At 41.9% G+C, this 21948-nt stretch overlaps 2 protein-coding genes across 2 annotated transcripts in view; one reads left to right on the top strand and one right to left on the bottom strand.

Annotated features, from left to right (window-relative positions):
- LOC141472000 (BOS complex subunit NOMO1-like) overlaps nt 1–16243 on the bottom strand; it is a 29209-nt gene extending 12966 nt beyond the window's left edge. Inside the window, 23 exon segments of the mRNA XM_074158752.1 lie at nt 2236–2331; nt 3446–3509; nt 4325–4412; nt 4691–4827; nt 5598–5729; nt 6616–6757; nt 7517–7694; nt 8002–8152; nt 8547–8652; nt 9304–9393; nt 10178–10315; nt 11470–11622; nt 12149–12221; nt 12403–12509; nt 12633–12733; nt 13172–13217; nt 14497–14586; nt 14971–15258; nt 15261–15394; nt 15397–15540; nt 15543–15989; nt 15992–16117; nt 16231–16243. Coding sequence (XP_074014853.1) covers nt 2236–2331; nt 3446–3509; nt 4325–4412; nt 4691–4827; nt 5598–5729; nt 6616–6757; nt 7517–7694; nt 8002–8152; nt 8547–8652; nt 9304–9393; nt 10178–10315; nt 11470–11622; nt 12149–12221; nt 12403–12509; nt 12633–12733; nt 13172–13217; nt 14497–14586; nt 14971–15258; nt 15261–15394; nt 15397–15540; nt 15543–15989; nt 15992–16117; nt 16231–16243 — 3044 coding nt within the window.
- Nucleotides 16244–16502: 259 nt separating this feature from the next.
- Nucleotides 16503–21428, top strand: LOC141472001 (multidrug resistance-associated protein 1-like). The gene is made up of 7 exons (XM_074158753.1): nt 16503–16553; nt 16978–17154; nt 17528–17653; nt 18253–18390; nt 20019–20024; nt 20435–20490; nt 21293–21428. Exons 1-7 carry the CDS (start codon nt 16503–16505, stop codon nt 21426–21428), a joined length of 690 nt encoding a protein of 229 aa, XP_074014854.1.
- The last annotated feature ends 520 nt before the right edge of the window (nt 21429–21948 follow it).

The following is a 21948-nucleotide window of genomic DNA, read 5'->3' on the forward strand; positions in this document are numbered from 1 at the left end:
TTCATAGGGACTACAGGTAACCTACCTGGCCTATATCAGGAAGGGACCTACTTGCAACTTTCACAAATTCTGTCCCATCATGCATATAACCATTCCACAAGTTACAGCCCTGTTACCGCCTCCTCCCCTCTGCCGTGCCTCAGCATCCCACTGCAGAACCAGTGCCACATGCCTACATCTCAACCACTCTGCAGAGTCCAGCATCTGGGCTTAGCTTAGGTTTTGGTAGCAGAGAGTCTTGATTTTGCACCACATACCAGCCACCAGCTCTGCTGCAGGGGCGATAACCTCCCACAGAAGCACTGACAAGCCAGCAGGAGTGTTAAACTCTTAAGCCAAACTACCAGTTTGCAGGAGTACCTTTAACAAAGCCCTAAACTAAAAGAGAAAGGCTAGAATTCCAAACACAACAACAAGCTTAATACAGAAATAAACAAAAAGACTGGTAAGCTCACTTATTTTTTCAGTACGAGAAACTTTCACTCAGTCTACCTCTCAGGAGCAGAGTATACACGGAGAAAATAACTTCTATCAAAAAATGAATACTTCCAATAGCTGGCAATTCCCAGGAAAGGCTCTGAGCTCTAACCTATCTGCCCTATAGATCTGAACTATCCAACTATCTTGCCACTGTCCACTGAACAGATTGTTAAGTTTAACCAAGTTCTTTAAATCAGCTCAGAACAATGCATATCATTTCACTTTCCCTCATCTTACATAGTCTCTTTCCTAGCAATTTCTTCTAGTCTCCAACCATTCTTTGTATCTTATCTTCTGTCTCCTCTACAACAGTCTGAAAAAAACATAGCAGAACATTGCAAAATTCTCTACGAGGAATGAACTGATCACGATTACTTTTCCTACAACCACTTTAGATTATCAGGATAGTTTTGTCTCCTGCTTCAGTCTTCACCTATACTCTGTTTTTTCTTTTTTAAGAGAAATGGGTACTATTGCTCTATGACACTAAGTTTCTTCAAGGCTTTAAATTCTTTCTCTGCAAGTCCAGAGACAATACAAAAATGTATCCAAAAAAATTTTTATTCTTAAAAACTACTAAAAATCTGTACAGACATGCACACATTCTCATGATATTAATAATATATTACTACAGTCTCACTTTTCAAACATAACAAGCCATCACCAAAAATTGTTAAGAATTAGCTTTATTTTGGTTGGGTTGGTGGGTTTTTTATTATTAACTGAAAGCTAACAGGTCACTGCCGTGGATCTGGTAGACTTTAAAGAACAACTGTCTTGCTTTTAAATCCAGAGCTGTTCCTTTTATGTTGATGGCATTCCACAAAATGGACTTTGGCTGAAAAGCTTCAGACAGGCTTGAACAGAGACTGAGCTGCCTTCAAAGCACTTGCCAATAGTCTCAAAAAACCCAACTGGCCTAGAAGGTCGGTACAATATTCACAATATTCACCTCCTAAATTGTTTTTAAGATCCTGTTGGCTCTATGATATCTCAGTATTTCTTTTCCAGCTGCTGTAGCTGCCCAGAAGTTGCAGTTATAGGTTTATTAAACTCAGGGAACTTGAGGCAATGCTCTGCAGGTAATTTGTTCTCTGAAAAGATGTTTTCTACACTCAAAAAGTTTGAGAACCCATAGTCTAGAACAAGTGGACATCAGCAGAACATTAATAAAGCATTCATCGTTATCAGACACTTCCAGGCAAATCTGGCATCTCATACAATTAAAGTTGTTCACAAATCACTGCTCCCTAGTGAGCTGTCTGTTCAGCTAAACATAAACTGGCGCGTTACTGTGTAATCACTCTGCGTGGTTTTTCTTTTATAATCCTCTTCACACCAGTAACAATGCTCTAGAGCAGCAGATTCTTATTCTGAGGAAACAAAAAAGGAAAAAAAAAAGATGCCGGTGCTAAAGAGCTCAGACCTAAGCTAAAACAATACCCTCTGAATTCTGAAATTTCAGTTCATTAAAGTGTAAAAAAACTCAGAATATCAGTCCTTTTTACCATGACACACAAGTAGAAAAGGGCTATATTGAAATGAAATGACAGTGTTCAAAATGAGGTCTGGGAATTATTTATCCATCTACAAAGAACTCAGAGTACAGCTTAGCATAAAAACTTCTTGCAGTCTAGAGTTGGATGCCACTCGCTTAGAAAGCAGTCACTGTGGTATTAAAACCAAAGTAAAACTTTATGAGAGAGATGTCTTTTTCTTCCCCTTTTTATAGCCCCAAGATTTCTTTTTTCTTACTTAATGGTAATAGTCACATCCATCAGTTTATCTGTTACAATTGTGCCAAGGACATGGTGTCGAACTGCAGTAAGCGTCAGTATACTAGGAGAAGACCTGTAAATCCAAGTAACAAAGAGATTAATTCAAGGTCCCCCTCCTAAAGAAAATAAAGAAAATAACCAAATCTTATTTAGCAGTTTGTGCTCCCATCTCTAAGTTTGAAGTGCTTTATAAAAGACGATATACAAATTACACAGCAAAGCTGTGAGGCTGGGACAATGGCATATTGTAAAGGGAGTATTTTCCAGTTCTAAACCCCAAATCACTGCATGACATTGCCCAAAACAATTCCTTCCTTTGTGCATCCTACTTCCTCTCAAGCTAAAGCTGATTTGATTGATTTCATATGTACAATCCCTTTACAAACAGCAGAAGGACACCCCAAAGTGTGTTATATTAGACACAGTTCACCAAGATGCCCCAAGTCTAATGGTGCTTTGCTGCCAAAAGAGGGTTTCTGCTTCTATCCATTCATTCACTTTGTGCTGCCTCTCATGTTTAGCACATGTCTCTTTGAAGCACTTTTAATTCACTAACACAGCAGAAAAGAATCAGATTTGAATGCTGAATTTGTTTTCTGCCATGTTAATGAATTAGAACTAGTCTCGGAGCAGAAATCCTCTTTTTTGAAGCAAAGAGCCATTAAGCACATTGCCAGACCATAACCTTTAAATAGCTAATAAAGTATGGCTGACATAGGAAGATCAGCACTGCTAACTTGCTATTATACAATTTGCAAAAACTAGGGGGAGCAGAATCAAATCACTACAGAGTCATGGCACTAGGGACGTACAGTGGTGGTACAAGCCTCCTAGTAAACCTACTATCCTATCTTCTGCATTTCAGCTGTCACAAATGATCAACAGTTTCCACTTAAATATCTCCGCTTTGTTACAAAGCAAAACTAACATTAAACAGAGAAGGCTGAAACAAATACCCATTTAAAGTAGTAAAAGCATCTCTAAAGCCTATCATTAGTTGATTTTTTTTTTTAGGACTAGGAAGGGCAAGAAAACACATATGATAAACTTTGCTAAAGCCTCCCTCTATAGGTTAGAGACAGTTGCAGCAAAACATCCTGAATTGCTGAAAGCAAGCAGCTGCAGCAGAAGGAAGCTTTATGAAAGCATAATGATAGGCATAAGATCAAAACAGATTTTGTTCTTACGTGTCATAAGTGTAATACTCATGTTCAAACTGGTGGCAGGAACGTGGGGTCACTTCATATACACCTGTAAACGTTAAGTCAAAGAATGATCCACTGAAAAAATTCATGCTTATTGCATTGACTGAATTCTCAAGACCACATGAGACCTGAGGTATAGAAACAATTACAAAATTTGACTATATATCAACTGCCTTTCACATAGACACTTGTAAGTTAAATTCACCTCTGTTCAGTCACAGATGACTACTGGAAGCTGTGCAGCATTTCTAATGTACACTGATATAAAACACAATCAGGCATCACTACAGATAAACATAATGACAAACACAACAAACCAAACAAGCTCAGAAGTAACCTATTATGACCCCATGGATGATATGCTTTGACTGATTACAGAACCATTGTATTATCATGTTGTGAACGAGACCACTGGCTCTAAGGATGAAATGTTCAAAGCTGAAAACTGAATCAAAACCATGCACATTTGTTGATTGTTTTGCTAAGGGACCATAAGAGAGAACTAGCTCTAAGACACTAAGAGGAGAAAAAAAATATCTGATTTTAAAACATTCTTTTTTCCTGTTATAGATAACCCTGTAGTACTTTTAAGAATTATCCATCAAGAATCAGTCTATTCTAATGTGAGTAACAAATAGAACTCATATGAACAAAATTATTTTAATGCATTCTTCATTCATGAAAGATCAAAGCTCTTCACCAATAGTAGGAGAATTCTAAAAACTTAGAGCATTTACATACACATGTAAATAAAACAATGCCTCTCAGAAACCACAACAAATTTTTATTTTTTTAAATTCCCAGCAGTACTAGTTGACTGATTCTTTTTTGTTTTTTAAACTATCATTTTAGAGGTGTTACCTGGCTTTGAAAGACAGAATCTATTAACTCCTTTGGACAGGTTATAAACACCAACATTCTCTGGTCCATTTCCATCCTGATAAAATTCCTGTGAAGCCACAACACAATTCACTATTAGTAACTACCAAACAGTAAAATGAAAACAGTATTTGCTTAAAGATACATTAATGTTTCTCTTTTATAACAACTAACAACTCAAGACCATTTTACCAAATCCAAGAGACAAATCCCAAAAGCACTCTAAACATCAATGTTTCTGTGCTATATGACTCCCTAGAGACATGAGAAAGCCTTTATTTCAAGCATAATGCAACCTACCTATACAAGCTCATTAAAAAAATACAAGAAAATTTGTTACCTACATACCAGTGTAATTGCATGAGAAAGAGAACACCTCAGCATATATCCAGTCTGCCTGAATTCTACTCCTGAAACATCTTCCTCCATGACTTCCAACTCCAAAGACTTATTCTTCCAGCACCAGTCTTCATGTACGATGCTTACTAGAATACACACGACACAAAACACTTTAGTAATGTAAAACTATGTGAATCAGGGCAAGTTTTGTGGTATAAAAAGCTTGTATCACTCTAACTTCCCTGGCAATAATCTTCAAAGCCAGATATACAATGACTGTAGTAACAGACCTGGCTCACAGCACTGCAGGATCACCAAGAATCCAGCACATCTCATAACAGAAAAGCTATTATAAAAAGGAATAATGAAGTCTGGCCACCCTGGAGAATTCTGCAATGTGCAATACCATTGTAATAGTCAAAGAAGCCCAAAGGACATCAGAACCTAACTCCAATTTCACCTGGCAGAAAGGTGTCCTGACTCATGTATAAAAAGAGCAATCTGCATATACTCCTATACCTTTCACTGGAAAACAATTTATTTTCATAGTAGGCCAAGGCAGGCTGGCCAAAACATGTATTGTAAGCGTACTCTGTAAGCAGAAGAATGAGGGCGTGCCCCTGCTCTTAGGCTTGGGACAAGACAGTTTACGATGAAGCCTTGTTTCCTCCCACCAGTCACGTAGACCCTAAAACTCAGGGGAGCAGTCACCTGTAACCTGACAAAAAGGTTAAACATACAAGACTAAGAAAACTTGACGCACTGTTATATAGTATTTTTCCAGATTCTCTTGAGTTTCAGAACTAGTTCCACGTTGGGCATATTGTAAACAGTACCCATTACAACAGAAGTATACAGATTAAGTCACAAATTTAGCTACTAAGGTAATACGTCAAGCAGTTCCCCACAATCCTACCTTTGTATCTGCCAGGTAGCACATTTTCAAATGTGAAAGCCACTGAGTCCTTGCTTCCAGAGAGCTGCAGGTTGCGTTTTTCACCCTGGCGGCTCACAGATTGTAATGTCACCATCAGATCACCACAAGCATCTGTGCAGAAAAGAGCATAAAATAAGACTGCATTATAGCTTTCCAGCTTTGCCTCCAAAACCCCCACTCCAAGCAAGCTTCATGTGTACTAAGATTAAAATGATTACTCTCTTCCAGTAGAGAACATTTCCAATTAAAACTCTTATTTCTTAAGCACAGTGCTTTTTTGCATTCTTCAGGAAGTTTGAGACTGTTAATCATACTCTTTTATTGAGTGGCAAGTAACAACCAGAGGCCAACATTAAATCCCTGGGTCCACCTTGCTATGCAGAAGACTACACGGTCCAGAAAACTCCTGAGAGACAGAACAACAAGTGCAGAGAGGATTCAGAGAGGAAAAAGGAAGGGGTAAAATGACAGAAGTCAAGTTCCAATCACCAACTGCTGAAATCAGTGGGTAATCAAGGAAAATAGCAGGAGAGAGGACCTTAGACTAAAATAAAGACAAAAAGCTTATGAAAGAGAACAGATTGCAAGCTTCTGTTAACAGCCTGAGCCTCTATCCTACAGGTTTTTACAAGCACTGCTTTTTTTTTCAAATGTATTTTTTGCCTCCAGTATTTCTCTGATTGATATGCAGTATCCCTAGTGTCAGCCAGGAGCATTTCCTTCCAGAACTTACCTATCTTCTGCGGAAGTCAAAGGAATACTTGCTTATTCCTAGCAAGTATTAAAAATACGTACATAGCTTTATGCCAAATTTTATTAATTAGGCTGCAAGGTCTCCCAAAAAAAGAGCCACTTTACCTACGTGCTGGAAGTTAATTTACTTACCTGCTCATGGGACTAACCACAGCAAGCATCTTGATCTAAACAGTTCTCATTCACACATGCAGTGCTTAAGTTCTCTGTTCCCATTTCCACTTCACTTTCAAAACTGGCTTACCTAAACAAGAGATCTTCCCTGAGACAGACGCCAAAAACTGAGAGAAGGTCACATCCATTACTGGTCTGTCTGTAACAGTAACAGGGAACATTTTGGGTTTCAAAGCCAATCCTGCTCTGGTCTCAGCCTCTGGAATAATTACCTGTAGAGTATACAACATCAAGACATCACCAGCTTTTAGGTACCGGTCCAAATACACCCACTCTGCTGAGTTCAATACACTTATCAGGAATTAGAAAATGGAAACTTACTATAAGCCCCAGGCAAAGCAGAACCAGCCTCCCAAATATGGTTTTCAAAATTATGTATTAAAAATCCTCCAAAGAACTGCAATAAAACTGAGCTAAAAGTCCTCCAAACAGCTCAGTTTCAAAAGTCTGAGCAAATTTTGCTTCAGGATTCTGCTTCTACATTAGGCTATTTTATTATCTATGAAGACAGTTAGCGGCCTTATAACCACGCACTTCTCTTCCAGCCTGCACCATCTCCCACAATGCAAAATTCACAGTGGTTGTGCTACAGGTTCTGCTGTGACCTGTAATCTCAGGAATGATTTAGGCACCTGAGAAAGGTACATGTTACATGTCTCACTCACAGGATAATATATACACAAGAAGCAGCAATTTAAGGGACACCACAACTAAGAGGAGAGAGAAATAAGAACTTTCAACCCCAATGACCCGATCTCCTTTGAACAAATGCAAAGGACAAAGAGCATGGGAATCTTGCTTTATTAAGAAAAAAAAAAAAAGGGGGAAATAATTGACATTGTTTAAATAGTGCAAACAGGAGAAAAGGACCAGGAAAATCTAAATTCAGCTTCTCAAATTTTAGAAATCAAATGTTTAAAATCTTCTGAAACGTCAAATCCTACAATAAAGAAATGGAAGCTCATTCTTACCTGAACATTGTATGCACCCGATTTTGCCTTAAAACAAAATGCTCCGTGAGGGTCGGTTTCTGTTGTAACCAGTGATGCTTTGTCCTTGTCTTGAGGCATCATGGTTACCTTATATTTACTAATCTGTTTGATCGTGTCAGGGAAACGAGTTACTGAGATCCGGCCACACACACTGAATCTGTTAAATAAAGCCCAGCCGTCAGAATACAGTGCTGTAATTGCTCAATATACCCATGTCTTTGCGTCTTCATTTGCAAGGGAGAGTTATTAAGAGGGTGCTCTAAGCCTTAACTAGTATTGAGCAAAATATTGTTGAAAAAACATTACCCTGCACTCACACTGTTGTATGTACCTTGAATTTCTCGAGCAGTATTTAGTTCCAGACAACAGTACACAAGTCTGGGCATGACATGGGAAAGGACCACCCACTTTCAAGACCTCTTCCACACAGCAAATTACATTTTCATCATGACTCCAGTACTTACCCCGTTGCAATGATGTTTGCTAGCTGAGGTGTATTTGGTGCAATCTTCACAGTAATTGTATCAAAGAAGAGATGCTCTTTCCTGGCATGAATTGTGTATGTACCTGTTGTTATGTTCTCAAGGCGGAAAGAGCCATCAGCTTTTGTTTTTACTGTAAAAAGTAAAGAGATGAGTTAAAAACCAGCATGTCTTGACTGTCTATCCTTAAATGTCAAAAGATAATTTACATTGCACAACAAAGAAACAGCATTATGCTCTCTTACTAGACCAACCTTAATTTCTGTATTTCAAAGCACAATTTGGCATCTGGTTGAAAGAAAATAGAAGAAATCTTCTACAGCAAAACAAATGAACACCCAATACTGTCATCTAAGCCAGAAAATGCAAAATGAATCAACTGCATGAAAACCAGTTTAATATTTCAAATAAATTGCAACAGAAGCAGCATATTATCCTGAAGGTTTAATTCCATCTCATACACTAGTCCTCTATTTAAGCTTAATACAGGCTTCCCTGCAGCAACAAAGACCAAGACCACTTCATACCTTTAATCTGATTGTTCAGAGTCACAGTGGCATCAGCAACTCCTTCTCCTTCAGGACCATTCAATACCCTGCCTGTGACAGAGAAACCCATCACATGGAAAACAGGCTGAAACAGGAAAAAAGTTAACGTTAACCTTTACTCAGTAAAAGCAAACACACCTACAGCAATCAACACTGACTGTTTTCCCCACATACACACACATAAAGGAAATTTTTTTCCAGCTTTAGGAAAAAAATTTACCAGATAATCACAACACAAGTACATATCAATCTCCAGGCATACCGTTCCCCTAATTACCGGAACAGATTCTCAATTTATCTGCATCAGTACAGTTCAGAAGGCCCAAGCCACAGATCATTATGCCATTACAGAAGGCATTCTGCAAACCATACACACTTACAGGCTCTTCTCCAGAGATGTGACAAACTCAATGAGGTTAAGCAACCTGAAAGACTATTGCCTGTTTGCAACATGCACATGAAAGTGAACGTGGTAGACGGCTTTTCCCTATTTTGTTGCTTCCTAGTAACAGGGACTGAAATGTAGAAATAGAGCACAATTCTAGATATTGTCCTCTACCTGTTGTGCTCCAGGATACGTGTAACAAATGTCTTCAAACTTTTTACAAAGAAATTTTTCCATAATACACCTGCTTTCTGCTAAAATCAGTTATAATACACCTGCTTTCTGCTAAAATCAGTTATAACTTTACAGGAATGAATGGCACAAAAAGACTATTTCCTCTGAATGCCTTACCTCAATTTGTAAGCTATCATGCTCTACAAGGAAGTCCAATCTAGATGGAGCTACATCAAAGGTAATTCTCTCTCCTCTGTAGAATGGTATCTGAAAGAAGACACATTGTTTTGACTCCTAAGAAGCTATGATGACAGAATTGTCTTCCTTTACCATTTTCCATGTCCTGATCACCATCAGACACCTCTATGAAGGGTCAAATGGGCTGCAAACTTCCTGGAAAAAGTAACTCAGAGGGATGAAGATAAGAATAAAGCTAGTATTTCAAGACTGATGGAAACCATATTGAGATTTTCCAAAGAGACAGAAAAGTAACCCACTACCTAGAATACAACAAAGGTACTTGGATGTACAAGAGCTTACAGATAGGAGACTGTGTGATCGCTAAGAAGAGTTAAAGGAATGAGAGAAGTTTGAATCCCACTTCTAGATGATGCAGACTGAGAATGCAGAACAGTCATTCTAGGCAGTGCATAGACAACCACGCTCCTGCACTACCCAGACATAATAAAGAAAATAGGCAAAAAAGAAAACAGACAACTTAAAGCACATGAAGTCACTGTAGTCAACTGGAACTTTCAGTCTCCCAGCAGCCTCTAGGTGTGGTTCTGAGACTGGCCAATGTATTCAGTAATTCAGAGCCTGATTTGCAAATAAGTCCTTCCTCAGAAACCACACCACAGAGCCCTATCACAGCAACTTACTTGACCCTCATATACTTTAGATTGGAGGTTCCTATTCCAATTATTTTTCCCACTTCAAATATTTCAACTATTTCTGTTTTAACAGCTACAAAGTTACACATGATCTAGTTTAAAAAACAAAAGTTAACAACCCAACAGGTAAACAAGCAATGAACTTTCTAGCCACTCACCACAGTATATTTCCCACTTGGCAGAGAAAGAAAGCTGAAAGATCCATCTTCTTTTGATACAACATTACACAAATAGGACAGGGACTCATCTCTTGACTGGAATCCATCCACAGGAGAAATATTGCAGCCTACAACATCCTGCGGCAATAAATGCAATACAACTTTTTTCCCCATGGGAGAACAGAGAAAATAATTTCAGGTGGGATGTAGGAGTGTTCAAAACACTATACTGTGAATGAAGGATGGAAGTACAAAACCATTTTCGAGGGAACGTTTGATAGCATGGTTTAAAATTCATCTATAGGTAAAAGAGGAAAAAGCAACAAATAACGAACTTGATGGTAACAAGTACTGAAAACTGGAAAATTCAACATCCTCCAGTACCCCAGAACTGCACTGTATGTCTTAACCAACTTCAGTTCTGCGGACAAGGTTAACGTTACAGAACAGAGATCTACTCTACATAACAAATCACCGGACATGACCAAATGTTTCGCACTCATTTCATAACACACTTTTAAGGTGGCAATAGAAGCTGCTGAACTTTGTTTTCACATCAAGAGGGCAAAGAGCAATTAAGACCTCATCCTGAAGACAAATTACAGCTACTGTACAGTGAGTTTCAGGATTTGACTTGCAAAACCTTGTGTCTTGTACCAGAAGCTGGTCTTTCACCATGGAGGAATGTGATCCTCATGAGGGAACACATTCGCTAACCAACATTTAACATGCGAAAAGGTGTAACTGGGAAAATATTGCCCTAAAATTGTAGCCCTTAACCCTGCTGACCCAAAGGGAATATACAGATCAATAACATGCTATGAACCATATTATATTTTGCACTTGTTGCTTGTTTCAGTTCAGGTCTTAGTTATCTATGTCCCTGAACAGCCTGATTGTTGAGGAACCTGGTTGTTTGACAACAATAATGAAAAGTTCAAAAGAGTTGAAATTAAAAGAATTTTCTAATTTCTTCTGTCCAAAAAATATGTAGCCCTTAAACCTCAATTTTGCCAACATTTAAACAGATAGCTATTGTGTTACACATCTGAGTAACTCCATGGAGGTGATGTGAACACTCAGCATGTACACAATGTCGTATTACAAGGGCCTTGTTGAAAAAAAGATAATCAAAAAACCCAACAAAAAATACAGCTTGACAGGCTGTATAGTTTGTTTTCTATAAGCCAAGCTCAATGAAGGACAGAGATGAGTAACAGGGCATTATGAATCTACTTAGATGCTTCTTATTTATGTCCATACTCATATTGAAAAGGTACTGATACCATTACCTCTTTAGTGACCGAAGAAGAAAAAAGGAGAAACATGACCCCTTTCATTGGTTCTCCATCACTCCTTACTGACCCAGAAACATTGTAGCCGGCAACGATCAGAGGGCTAGCAGCATAAGCATTAGAACTCGTCACTCGTACCACTGTGTTTGACTGAAATACAGAAACACATACATTTTCATCAAAGTAGGCATTAGATCTCATTTAGAGCACCTACATAACAATCAGAAGCTGTATATTCAACAACAGAAACAGAAGCCAGAGCAGCAGTATTCAAAGAGGGTCCACAAGCTATCCAAAACACAAAGACACTTTGCAAAACAGTACTTTTCCTGTTTCACTGATTTAGGAACTGATCAGGATCTCTGAGCTCCTCAGAAAGGAAGCAATCTGAGGGGGAAGGATTCCAGCATCTGCTATAATATTCGAGCTCCTGCAAAATGTATAAGATTAGATGATCAAATGCAAGAGCTCATTTGCCAGTCATTCCCTGGCTGGCTCCACTATCTCCAAACAGGGACTGCAGGAGGCAGTTTCTTGACTACCTAAATTAAGTTTACGAACACTCCATTAACTTTGTACACTGACAAAAACCCTTCCTCCCACCAGTTGATCCAGACAAGGTCTAACAGACCCACCCTCACTGAACAGGTAAACCAGAACTCTTGTAGGCTCTAACCTCTTTCAACATCCAGGTAGGATGAGATGCAAAGATTTCATATTCCCCAGGAAGCACTTTAAAGAAAGCAAACCTGTAAGGCAAAAAAAAGGGGTTACATCTCTTCAGAAATAGTCACAAGCATTTGTCTACAGAAAAACAATTCAGACTCTATATACGTTAGAAAAATATTTCAGAAGTACTATAAACCCAGTCGATACAGCAGAATTGAAAGAATCTTGTGTAAATGAACAGTATGCACCACCCACACTCACTTTCCTCCAGGCTGTGTAATAGTTGCTTGTATGTTTATGTCACTGCCAGCATGTCTCAGTACAACCTGGACTCCAGCAGGACCTAAGGTCTGACCTTTGCTGAGAACCTGTCAAAATGAAGAGAAACCAGAGTATAAGTGGATAAAAATAATTTGCAGAGCCAAAATAAAATGTTTTTATAAAGGTAGAATTAGCATAAGATGGAATAAATAAAGATAAAGGAGTCTAACCTTTCCGTTCACAGAAAATCCTGTGAACACAAAGTTAATATCACCTCCCTTTGTGCAAATGTCATTAATGCCATCCACATGGATGTCTACACTGGTTGGTTCTGAAGGGAAAGAAAAATGAAACAGCGTGGTAGTTAGTGAGAGAGCGGTCATGAAGCAATTTTACTTTAGCTTTACAAAATTCTCACAGAAATGCATTAACTCAAGCATAAAATTGTTGCTGTGGAAGGCTTGCCTCAGCAAAGTTAAAGCATCCACAAATCCTGATGTTGAAAATCCTCTTTCCCCCTCCCATTGCAGCAATTTCTGTCAGAATCCCACACTCCTTCAGATCAGTTCATGCATTACTTTGTTAGTGTCTACCTTATAGCTTTATTTTCCTCTGGTACAATAAGCACATTTTAATTATTAAAACCATACAGTAGGGCTTATCTCTTTTGAAAAGCACTTGATTTTTCCTGCTAACTGCAAGTTAGATATATCTAAGTCCCACACTGCAGATACACTGTCCTATTGTAAGAAGACATACGAGCACTTACCAAAACTCCACCCTAGGGGAGGCTCAATTTTAAGAATGAAATCCCCCTAAAAATAAAAAAAAGTAATAACTGTATCCACTGATATAAATTCAATTTAGCTAAAGGATGAAAAAAGAAAGTCAGAACACAAGCACCATGCTGCAGAGAGTAACACAAGATTCAAGTGGCCTGTTCTCCTTTCCTCCTGACCAAGATACTCTGTTCAAAGCAGCAGCAATATCTACCCAGACAGGCTGGGATGCTGGGCTCACATCCAGCCAGCTAGGAGCAAAAATTAAGTATCATCATGTTTATACCGCTTCCAGACCAAACCTGGCTTGTGTTCAAGCAGCTTAGTGTTAGAAAGTGTTCAAATCTATCTCTACCTGCCCCAACAGATGTGCTCTAAATCATCCTTTAGTATTTCCACCAGGAGGTCCTACTCAACCACTCTGCCCAAACATAGGATAAAAAAAACTTCAATCCTATTAAAAGCTTTGCGCCAAAAGGGTATTACTCTACACAGAGATCCTCTTTAAATCAGTAGGCACTACATACATTCTGCCACATATGTTCTGAAGTTCATCCAACTTCAGGAAGGGCTCAAAGACGTACGAATGAGCTCACTGAGATTAGAAAGCACCTTGCATTCTTAGATTGGGAAGGGAAGGATTTGGGAAAATATGACCTTTAAAGGTCCCTTCCAACCCAAATCATTCTATGATTCTATTTCTGATCCCTAGGTTCACCTATTCTTTAAAAGAGCAAAACACTTACAGCACCTGAAGGCAGCTTGCATTTCATTTGAACGCAAACATCTTTCCAGCCTAAATAGACATGAAACTTCTGACACATTCTGAGCTTCCTGTATCATTATTTTCTTAAGACATTTTTAATACCTTCAATTAGTCATTCAAGTTATTTTCAATTCAGTCGTATCAAAACACATTCTCGTACAGATTTATTTTCATTTCTATCTGAAAGCTTTATCTGTACTCTGTAGAATCCTGTACCTTTCGTGCAGTATTTGTACAGCTGGTAGCACGTGGTTCTTGGCAGTAACTCAGGCTCCCAGTGCTACAGTCACACAAACAGCACAAACGCAACACCGCAGCTAAAGTTGCCTTTTCTCATGATAACACTTAGCACTGAGAAATAAAATAGCGAGTACAAAAATAAACAGCTGGATGTTTGGTCCAAAACAAACTAAATTATGTCCTGATTCAAACGTTTCACGGGTGGGTGCTGTTCTGACGCTTAATCTGCCGGCAGATCTGAACATGGAGGACGTGGGGGCTGCTCCTGCCTCCGACAGAGGAGACAGCACAGGCATTTCAGCTTCTTACCTTATCATAGAGGGGAATCATGAAATACCCATTGTTTGGAGCGCAATCTGTCTGGTATTTCAAAGTACCGTGTTTTGTATACAACTTAATCTAAAAGAAACAAACAAAAAAAAAAAAGATATTTTTAAAAAAACGCGAGCAAAGCTGGAACCAGGCATTCTCTAACCAAGTGCTCTCGCACAGCAGCGCTCGGGTGTCCCCAGGGGGTCACAGGGAAAAGGTTAATTGCGAGAAGACTACAACCTGCCGGGCAGAGCCGGCAAAGGGCTGGGAAGAAAACGCCTACAGAAGAGCCCCACTGCTACCGACACCACGCCGCAACCAGGCAACTCAAACAGCGGCCGGGGCAAAGGGGCTGAAGTCACGCCGCAGCCCGAGCCCTCCCAGCCGGGCAGCGAGCAGGGGACGCCCTCCCGGCCCCGGCCGGCTGAGAGGAGGGGAGGGGGAGAGGAGGGACGGGGCGGCGGCGCCCACCTCGATCAGGGAGTAGTTGATCTCCACGTCCGACTTGACGAAGCCGCCGCAGCCCACGACGATGTCCTCGGAGCCCCGCGCCAGGCCGCAGACCAGCCCGCAGACCAGCACCGCCGCCCAGGCCCGCATCCCGCCGCCGCCGCCGCTTCCCTGACTCAGCGCCGCCGGAAGAGCCGCCCCGGCCCGGCGGGTGCTGCCCCCTGGCGGCCCGGCGGGATACGGGCCCGCTGCCCGCCGCGGGGTGTCCCGCCTCCGCCGGCAGCTCTCCACAGCGCGCAGCGGAGCCCTCACCGCTCCCTCCCCGGGGATCACCCCGAGCTCCTTCGTGCCGCTCCCGGCTGGGGCAACGCGCCGCTGCCCCCAGGCGACGCCACCGGCCTGCCCGCCGGGGCTGAGGCGAGGGAGCGGTGCCGGAGCCCCCGTCCCATCCCGCTGCCGGGCTGCACCAACCCGGCCGTGTCCCCGAGGAGCTCCCGGCCGGACTTTGCCCGCTGCCCCCGCGGCACCTGCCGCCGCCCCCAGCCAGGACGGGACGGGGCGCTCCGGGGCTCCCCCGACACGCCCGGCGCGAACGGGGCCCTCGGCCGCTGCCCCGTGAGGACAGGCCCGTCCCGCCGGCGCTGAGGCGCGCCCCGGGGCACCGAGCGGAGGGTCCGGGGCCGCAGGCGGACCGCCCCCGCCGAGCCGAGCCGTGACGCCCCGCCTGCGCCCTCGGCGGGCACCATGGTGGCGGGCGGTGCGCTGTGCGGGTCCCGAGAAGGCTCCGCCGGGCTCTGGGTGAGTGAGCGAGTGAGGGCCGCGGCACCCGGCCGCCCCCTCAGGGGCCCTGCCCGGACCGAGCGAAGGGAACGGGCGGCGGCGGCCAGCCCCGGCCCGGCCGCGGGGTGCGGGGGATCCTCCCGCGGGGGGCCCGGGGGCCGCTCCCCACCCGCCCGGTACCCACGGACCCTCCGCCCGTGGCAGGTGCCAGCGCGGGGTTGGAGTAAGGCGGGTGGCACGCTGTAAGCGGTGAAGCGTATTCCATCAGGGGCTGCTGGTGTCATGGACTTTGCCTCCCAGGGACAAATCTTCACCCAAATAGAGAACTTTATCCCGTTCCGGTAAATGTGGCGAGGGTTGCGTGGGAGCGGGCACTCCAGCTGCACTGCTGGAAGGGTATTGAAATTGGTCCCTTTATTGTCTTCAGAAAGTGTCTGCTGAGTGACCCACTACAGAAATACCTTTAAGAGGGCTCTAATGAGTTCATCAGTCCAGTCTCACGTGGATTTCCCATCCTGAAGCTTGATAAACTCCCATAATAATTAGTGAGCTGTTATCTGCTTCCACTTTTCATCAAGTGATTCCTTTCCACTAGCCTTGCTTTGCATCACAAAGGACTCAAAGCACCTCCAATAGCTGCTGAAATAAAATAACGCTCGCGTGTTCATCTACAGTTTGCTGTATTTTTATGCTAGTAGATGAGAGGCAACTGTTCATTCAAAAAAAAAACCCTACAACTGGATTATAAATACAGCTGAGAAAATGGAGTTGCGATGCAATTTATGCACTGGGACGCTGCTTTCCTCCTAATCTCCATTTCACCGGTCTTTCCTTAGTGACTATTCCGATAGTTCCCAAATGCTGATAATCTTTTTCATTCCCAAATTACTTTTTCTCATTCCACATTCAATAACTTAAAATTCCTCTCTTTTTTTTTTTTTTCCCTCTAGTTCTGATACATGATGTCCTTTCTTTGGCATCTCTCACTTTTCCAACCATTCCCCCCCCTCCCTTCTACTTCCATTCCCTCTAAAATGCTACTGCTGAGTCCTGCCTCCCACACCTGTGACACCTCGCTATTCTCCAGCAGCCCCTCTGTTGCCAAAGGTTTTTTACATCTGAAACTCTAAATCAAATTTCTCTAGTGTTATAGTAGATCTCAGTTGTAGCATTAATAACTTCCATTAGCTGGGGAAATTCTGCATACATTAGCTTTACTGTTTTGCTTCTGTGTTGATTCTGTGACAGGACTGGAACCAGACATGGTATACAAGCACCCCAAGATTTACCTGGTGTTTTGAGAGTACAGTCGTTGCTTGGATCCCTTGTGTCTATCTTTGGATCTGTTTTCCTTTCTACTACTTGTATCTTCAACACAAAAACAATGGCTATATCAGGATATCCCACATCTTCAAAACCAAAATGGTAAGGGTGAAGGATGGGGTTTGATCCTAATGTTATCGTAACTTTGATGCAGAATTTAATTTTTCTAAATCATTAACTCTTTTTTTGACAATCCATGTCTGTCTTTGCTTTGACATTTACTCACTCGGGTAAAGTTAGGTCAGTAAATAAAGTTAGGTAAGTAAATAAATCAAGTAAAGTTTTAGGAAGAACTGTCAGATCTTCTCCTCTCTACTTCCATTCAATTCCCCGCTACCTCCTGTAACTCTCTGTCCCAAACCTGCTCCTCCACCTCTCCAGCCTTACAGCCAGGATGCTTGGGGCATTCAGTTTGGTAGATCGTCCCATCATCATTTCAGTCCATTCTAACGTGTGTTTGCTGTCTCTGACCCAGGTTCTTGGATTCATCCTGGTAATATTGTGTTTTTCTAATGTCTTCTTCGCACTGTGGGAGATAAGCCAAGGAATCCCACGGGCTCCGGTGTTCTTCATTAGCCCCGCCGTGGTGGGAATCACAATGGTAATTCTTCCTTTGTTTTGTCTGCGTGTGGCCCAGCTTAGCCCTCCTGGGGCAGATATCATGTTTCTCAATGTCTCTGAGCACAAGTAGAGCTCAAGGGGAGCAGAAGGCTGGAGACGTGCATTGTGAGTTTCCGCTGTGTGACACAGGAGGGGTTTGCAGTTGGGGCAGACCACGGGGCCTACAGCTCCGGCACAGAGCCCTGCGGGCAAAGTACACCTCGCAAGAGCCGAGGTAGCAGTAGCGTTTAGAAAGAGGTCTCACAAGGACAAGACAAGATCTAGTTTCTTATAACAACGGTATGTGATTTAGCATGGTTTAGAGTGAAATGGGATTTCTGTTCAACCTAAATGCCTATCCTTCCCTTCTGTCATTGACCCATGTGTAGTTTTATTACTTGCCCTTTCTGGAGAGACATTCTCAAGTGCAAAATGGTTTTCAGTTTTAGCCTTTTAGGAACACATACTGCAGCTGTGAACATCTTGAAACATTTGGGCAAGAAACTAACTGATTTTTCTCTGTTGTATCCATTAAATTGATAATACTTTCAGCGTTCCATTACCAGCTATTTATTTGGACAACTTTGTACTTTCTTGCAGATCCTTGCCATGTACCTTATCCATGCAGAAAGAATGATGGGCATCCGGTCTTCAGGCATCTTGTTGGTTTTCTGGCTGCTCTCATTCATGGCTGCAGTTGTGATGTTTAGTTCCAAAGTCCAACATGCCCTGGAAAGAGTAAGTGAAATCATGTACCTGTAACACACAGGGGTATGAAGTCTCTAAGCTACAGGGCTCATTGGTTGTGAGGTGGAGAACCAAATTCCTCTCAAGATACATGCTGAGAAAAATGATTGATGACACTTTGTCATCTCCACTTTGTCATATCCCTTTCAATGTAGACAGTGTGGTTTTCTGAGAGCAGGACAGGCTTCAGATATGAATAAGAGCAAACTGAATATAAACGCTGTCACTAAAAACTGACCTTATGCCAGATTTTGTATCATCATAAATATGTTGATACATTATACCTCTTTATTATTTAGGTAATTGTGGTAAATGTTTAGTTGTGTACTGGCTGGGTTTACACATTTGAGGCATTGTCAGTGGCCGTTTTCCTCAGGCAAACAGTTGTACCTTTCATAGAATCATAGAGTCATCCAGGTTGGAAAAGACCCTTGGGATCATCGAGTCCAACCATCTACCCTACACTACAAAGTTCTCCCCTATATCATATCCCCCAACACCACATCTAAACGTCTCTTAAACGCATCCAGGGATGGTGACTCAACCACCTCCCTGGGCAGCCTATTCCAATGCCCGACCACTCTTTCTGTGAAAAATTCTTTCATAATGTTCAGTCTAAACCTACCCTGTTGGAGCTTGAAGCCATTCCCTCTCGTTCTGTCATTAGTTACCTGTGTGAAGAGACCAGCACCAACCTCTCTGCAATGTCCTTTCAAGTAGTTGTAAAGAGTGATGAGGTCTCCCCTCAGCCTCCTCTTCCTCATACTAAACAGTCCCAGCTCCTTCAACCGCTCTTCGTATGATTTGTTTTCCAGTCCCATCACAACACGGAGTAAGCAAAAGTTCCTATTACCTGTGTGTTTAAGTAATAGGGGAAAACCATGCAGCCACTAAACAAAAGACAGTTGGAACTTGCTTGTTCCTCTCAAGATACGTTGCTGTGTTGAATGATACTCAGGCACCAGGCCTCTTGTAGAAATAACACTTTGCCATTTCTTGCAGCCAAAATACAGTTCCAAAAATACTCAGACTTTTTCCTTGGTTTTTCTCTTTCTCATTCACAAAGTTAATTAGAGCGCCCTTCATGGAGCCTCACTTAAAACCATTGTTATAAATAACAAATGTGTCCATTATTTAGCATTTTCTGATATTCCAGTTTCAGGAGTTATTTATTTAAGCAGCTCTACATAAATACAGTTTAAATAAATGCAACTCATGCTTCAAACCGAAACTCAGAGCTTCTGGCTGGGGGAATGTGAGAAGCCATCTTTCTCTGCTGATTTCACATGAAGGTTTTTACCTCATTCTCAACAGTATTCTGTTTCCTAGGGCTTCCTGGAAGACCATTTCCGCCACGTTACAACTTACCTTTATGCTAGCCTGGTGCTAGGAGAACTTGTGTTATTCTGCTTAGTTGATCACCCTCCCTTCTTCGCTAAAGCTGACAACAATGCTGTAAGTGTAATGTAGCTTTTCATAACACATTGCGTCATTGCTCAAACAGGAATTTAAATTTATGGGGATACACAGGAACACAACTATCTGGGAGATAAAAGATGCATCATTCTGTATAAAGGCTGACGGTTTTAAAATGTAACAGGCAAAATTTGGAATAGCAGAACCCTGTCTCTCTGCATATGTTTTGAAAAACTAAAAACCTCTTCTATCCATACTCATCTTATAGGCTCTTATAGGTAAATAGGGCTCATACTGCTTCCCTCTGCTCTCCTGTGCAGCAGTACTCTGAGGTATGAGTGTGGCAGAGCCCTGTGCTTCAGAAAATTAATGTCTTTGGGTATGAAGAATGATATTCTTTGCTTCTCCATCTGAGACATTATTCAAAGTCTAATTCTCCAAAGTCTCCCAATCCCATTGATCCTCCACAATACGTTCACATTGTCAGGGTCAATGAAGGGGGGGGGTGGTGTATAACTTTTTGATTGCTTTTCCTGGGGAAGCACAGAAGGGAATTATATTCATCTGACACATACCCTTTTCTATATATAAATATCACCCATGTTTTTCCTCCCATCAGTGTCCAGAAGCCAGCAGCTCTTTTCTTTCCAAAATCACATACTGGTGGTTCTCTGGGTAAGAAAACACACAAAAAAAAGACATGTTTTTGCTAGAATACCAGGAAAAAAACAGCAGCATAAGAGAGGGTGTAGATGACAGCCAGTACATCTCAGCCTCCAAGTTAGCTTATGCAGTGAGGATTTAAATTCTCTCTCTGTGGTTTTGAGGTATTCTTACAAGATCAAATTATAAAAATTTAACTTGCTTTTCTCAAAGTAATTCAAAACACAAATTTGTGATTCTAGATAATTCTCTTCCCCCTTCCAGCTACCCTTCCGGTGCCCTCCCAGTCTTGAAATAGACCTCAGCAATCTCAGAAGTTCACTGTACACCAACCATAGCCCTATCTGCCTGCCAGCTCCTCCTGTAACAAGTGATGGGCAAGGGGAAAATAGGGAGTGAGGACATTGGCCCAGCCTGCTGCTTAGCATTGAGAATTAAAATGATTACATACCTTGGGCCTAATATCTGCTATGATAAGGCCTCATCTGTGTTTCACTGAGCCACAGAGTAAGTTAAACTGAACTTTTGTCCTCCGCTGCCCAAGACCCAGCTCTCAGTATGGACTAGAAATTAGGGCTTACTTGCAAATCCTCATTATTTTGACGGAAGATAAGCGTGGGGACTTGAAGCAAAACTGCTGTTCCTGAACATTCATATTTATCCTGGGAAAGGATAGCCCCGAATAGTGTTTTATATAAGTAAGTCCCTATGTGCTGCCTGTGGTGCACTGACTTAAAGCCCCTCCATTCTGACAATCTTACAGGCACAATAAATTCTTCTGTGCTTACCTTACAGCAGTCTGTGTGTTCCTCAGGCTTGCCTGGAAAGGCTGTCAGCAGTCCTTGTGCGTGGATGACTTGTGGACAGTGAGGAAAGAGGACTCCTCTGAAGAAATTGTTGCCTGGGCTGAAAGAGAGTGGAAAAAGTATCACAGCAGAACCCAGCAGTGAGTACTTGATCTAGAGCGTGTGTTGTGGACTCAGCTGAGTGGTTTCTTTCTTGCCTCTAGATAATATAAACAAATATGCTCACAGGTGCTGGTGTGCCATCTCAGAACAGGCTTTAATCCCCTCCATTCCCCATGGAGTGCCAGGCAGACTGCTTCAGCACATATTCAGGCTCTGCTAGGTGCTCACTACCTGGACAAGAGAAGGGTTGAAAGATTCAACCCCACTGAATTATTTGTACATTAAACATCAAGAAGAAAAGGATAGCTTACATAAAATCATGCAAGTAACGCTCTGCTATGAAAACTTGGGGGTGTTTATTCTTCAGTGGATGAGCGCTCAGTGAGTGAGTTCCTTTGTGCAAAATCTGATTTTAAGTGTTGAAATCTGCTGGAGAACTCCCTTCCATTCCTGGAAGCACAGAACTATAAGGTTTTTTGAGAGAGTTTTTTGATGAGCATTTATACTGGACATGACATCAGACCCAGTGTGAGATTTTTAATAATTTTTTGAAAACACCAGA

This window comes from Numenius arquata, chromosome 14, assembly GCF_964106895.1.
Source record: "Numenius arquata chromosome 14, bNumArq3.hap1.1, whole genome shotgun sequence".
NCBI lineage: Eukaryota > Metazoa > Chordata > Aves > Charadriiformes > Scolopacidae > Numenius > Numenius arquata.

Excerpts from the sequence above, each read along its gene's own strand:
- LOC141472001 (XM_074158753.1), top strand. The coding sequence starts at position 16,503 with ATGCAATTTATGCACTGGGACGCTGCTTTCCTCCTAATCTCCATTTCA. Across the intron at positions 17,654-18,252 it reads CCGTGGTGGGAATCACAATG|ATCCTTGCCATGTACCTTAT; the intron begins GTAATTCTTCCT and ends ACTTTCTTGCAG. Across the intron at positions 20,491-21,292 it reads ACATACTGGTGGTTCTCTGG|GCTTGCCTGGAAAGGCTGTC; the intron begins GTAAGAAAACAC and ends TGTGTTCCTCAG.